General features: G+C 43.6%; 1 protein-coding gene across 11 annotated transcripts in view; it reads left to right on the top strand.

The window, feature by feature from the left end:
- Window positions 1-3733, top strand: part of GAPVD1 (GTPase activating protein and VPS9 domains 1) — a 108382-nt gene that overhangs the window by 101194 nt on the left and 3455 nt on the right. For all 11 annotated transcript variants that reach the window (XM_017549149.1, XM_037745942.1, XM_017549155.1 and 8 more), the window contains 2 exons: window positions 1291-1363; window positions 2703-2900. In XM_017549149.1, the coding sequence (XP_017404638.1) occupies window positions 1291-1363; window positions 2703-2900 (271 nt within the window). The remainder of the gene's footprint in view (window positions 1-1290; window positions 1364-2702; window positions 2901-3733) is intronic.

Here is a 3733-nt window from a genome sequence, read left to right as displayed (position 1 = left end):
TTTTTTGGAGACAGAGTTTTGCTCTGTCACCCAGGCTAGAGTGCAGTGGTGTGATGTCGACTCACTGCAACGTCCACCTCCTGGGTTCAAGCAGTTCTCCTTCCTCAGCCTCCTGAGTAGCTGGGATTACAGGCATGCACCACCACGCCCAGCTAATTTTTGTATTTTTAGTAGAACTGGGGTTTCATCATGTTGGCCAGGCTGTTCTTGAACTCCTTACCTCAAGTGATCTGCCCATCTTGGCCTCCCAAAGTGCTGGGATTACAGGCATGAGCCACCACGCCCAGCCTTCTGTATTTTCTTGAGCACTGCTTCACAACCCTGTTTCTGACCTCAAGCATGTTAAAGTTGTTACTGTCGTTCTTAGCAGTGATAGTGGCTTACTCTGCGTGACTCTCAGGTCTGTGTAATAGGATCTCCAGGTGTGGGTTATGTTTGTGTGAAATATTTTTCATGGAAATTTTCAGATGTTGCATAGATATTTGAGAGAATTCACTTTCCCGCGAAGTGGGTTAGGATCCTTCCAATCTGTCTTCCTCATTTGTTCATGGTCTCAGAGCATTTGACCCATCCCAGTCTTCTAAATACTCCAGATGGGGCCTGTTTTCTCTCCAGAGCACCAGTTTTTTTGGCTTTAGGCATAGAATAAGGAGTGGGGACATTCAAACCATATTGACTACAAAGAGCAGCTTTGAAGGAGATTATTTTTCCCCACCCTCCATGGCATTTCTGCAGGCTTTATAGAGTGTAGAAAGACAACAGAGGAATTGGAGAGAACATTAGCAGCCAGGAAGCTGGGTTCAGCCCCTCTACTGACACCTGTGTAGCCTAGGCAAGTCTTTTACCTTTTTAAGCCTACTTCTCTTCATCTACAAAATGAAAGGTTGGATGAATGGTGGAGGCCCTTCTCCGTGTAATTAATGTCTTTGATTTCTGGCTTTTGATCCTTCCACTTCCTCTCACTTTTTTCCCCCCCTCACTATCTTTTCCTCTACTTTACAAAATAATGTGTCCAAGCACTCCTACTAAGGGCTCCCTTCCTCTCTCCCTTGCCATGCTGTCTGATCCAGAGAGGAAAGACTCCCTCTCCTCCCTGCATCCCCTTGGCTCACTAAGTGTTTCTGAGCAGATTGGAAAGAATACTTATCTGAGATGCTCAACTCTTAGCTGTAATCCATATCTAGCAATAAGTCAACGTGTTTCAAATGTTTTGTAGAAATCAATGATGACTATTTGTGTACCTTATTTTCTGAAATGTATATTTACATTTGTATTTTGGGGTGTTTTCAGGGTTCTTCATGAACATATCCAGAGATTGTCTAAAGTAGTGACTGCAAATCACAGAGCTCTTCAGATACCAGAGGTAATATAGGTTTATATAGCATGGGTAATGTTAACTAAATGCTGCATGGTATTAATCCACATAATATTACCACGTTTTCAAGGAACTGAAATATGGTAAAATATAAAAAACCTGATTTGCACCCAAAGTAATTCAGTCTAACTGCAGAGTTCCCAAAGATGCTTCCAGAGGTTAAAATTCCCTAATCAGAAATAGTAGAAAGCCAGCTGGGAGGATCCCTTCCTTGAAGCCACTCCGTGCCCAGGCAGGGCTTCTCAAGCCAGCCCTGCTCTCAGGGGCAGTACCTCTCCATCAGTGTTTTTATAGTCAGGTTTCTGCAGAAATGTTTTGAAGAAGCAGGAGGCTGGTAGCACTCCAAAGAGTGAGAGAGAGAGATGCTGTCTCAGGAGAGGTCATTGCATCTGAATGTGATCTCAGATTACCTTTTAGTCATTGATATTAGCATTTCTGTCCTACACAATAACAAAACGGGAAATTTTCAGGCATTTGAGCTTTCTGGTTGTTTTTGTTACAACCCCCACTAATGAGACATTAATTAGCATAAAATTTTAAATGTCTTTGATTTTTTTAATCTGTTATTTCTAGAGGAAGTACTGCAACAATGGTACATAATTTTAAATTAACCTCCTTATCACACATGATAAATCTGGTTCCTGTGTAGAGCCAGTTTAAGCTAGTTTTAAGGAAAAGTCATCTTTTAGTAGTTTGTTTGTACTTCTGGAATCAGCTACTAAATGTAGAGAAGTTCCATTCTAGCTATTTAAGAAAGAGAATGATTTAAAATTTTGTGAGTTCTAGGTTCTGTACTGTTCTCTTTTTCTATTAATGGACATCTGAGTTAACTATTTTTAAATGCAAAGCAACTTACTTAAAAGTTTTTGCCTGGTGCGGTGGCTCATACCTATAATTAATTGCAGCACTTTGGGAGGCCGAGGAGGGCAGATCACCTGAGGTTGGGAGTTCGAGACCAGCCTGACCAACATGGAGAAACCCCATCTCTACTAAAAATACAAAATTAACCAGGCGTGGTGGTGCATGCCTGTAATCCCAGCTACTCCAGAGGCTGAGGCAGGAGAATTGCTTGAATTGTGGGTGGCGGAGGTTGCAGTGAGCCAAGATTGCACCATTGCACTCCAGCCTGGGCAAAAGGAGCGAAACTCCATCTCAAAAAAGAAAAGTTTTCAGTCTTTGGTGGAGGGGAAAGGGGCTTGCAATGTGGTTTTACCAAAGTAAAAAACAACCACATTGTCCTCTGCCTTCTGTCATGGAGGTTGCATTGGTCACTGCCCAGGATTGCCATTGGATTCAGAATCTGTGTATTGTCTATGGTCTCACCTAGGTTTATCTTCGAGAAGCACCGTGGCCATCTGCACAATCAGAAATCAGGACAATAAGTGCTTATAAAACCCCTCGGGACAAAGTACAGTGCATCCTGAGAATGTGCTCTACAATTATGAACCTCCTAAGCCTGGCCAATGAGGACTCTGTCCCTGGAGCGGATGACTTTGTTCCTGTGTTGGTGTTTGTGTTGATAAAGGTGGGCCCCTTACTACTATTATTTAAGGAGTTATGTGGAATTCTGAGCAGGTAGCACAGGGCTTCATGCAACGGTAGAGATGTTGGCTCTTTCCCAAGTCACAGGCTCTGGATTACGCAGAACGAAAATGCCTAATGTCAAGATTTGTTTTTTTTTTTGAGACAGGATCTCACTCTGTCACCGAGGCTGGAGTGCAGTAGTGTGAACTCAGCTCACTGCAGCCTTCCCTCCTGGGTTCAAGCAATTCTTGGCCTCAGCCACCCAAGTAGTTGGGATTACAGTCATACATCACCACTCCCAGCTATTTTTTTTGTATTTTTAGTAGAGACAGGGTTTCGCCATGTTGGCCAAGCTTGTCTTGTGGTCTCGAGCTGTTGGCCTCGAGTAATTCACCCACCTCAGCCTCCTGAAGTGTTGGGATTACAGACATGAGCCACTGTGCTTGCCAAGATTTGTTCTTACCTTAGGGTTTTCAAAAGAAAGGATGGGAGGAGTAGATTTCTAGATGAACATTTCAACTTTTAAAGCAGTGCCTGGGCTGGGCGCAGTGGCTCATGTCTGAAATCCCAATACTTTGAGAGGCCGAGGCACATGGATCATGAGTTCAGGAATTTAAGACCAGCCTGGTGAAACGCCATCTCTACTGAAAATACAAAAATTACCAGGCCCAGTGGCAGGCACCTGTAATTCCAGCTACTCGGGAGGCTGAGGCAGGAGAATTGCTTGAACTTGGGAGGCAGAGGTTGCAGTGAGCTGAGATCACACTGCTGCACTACAGCCTGGGCAAGACAGTGAGACTCCATTTCTACAAAAAAATTAAAAATTAGTCAGGC

This window comes from Cebus imitator, unplaced genomic scaffold (assembly GCF_001604975.1).
Source record: "Cebus imitator isolate Cc_AM_T3 unplaced genomic scaffold, Cebus_imitator-1.0 Scaffold216, whole genome shotgun sequence".
NCBI lineage: Eukaryota > Metazoa > Chordata > Mammalia > Primates > Cebidae > Cebus > Cebus imitator.
This window is presented reverse-complemented; position numbering and strand designations above follow the sequence as displayed.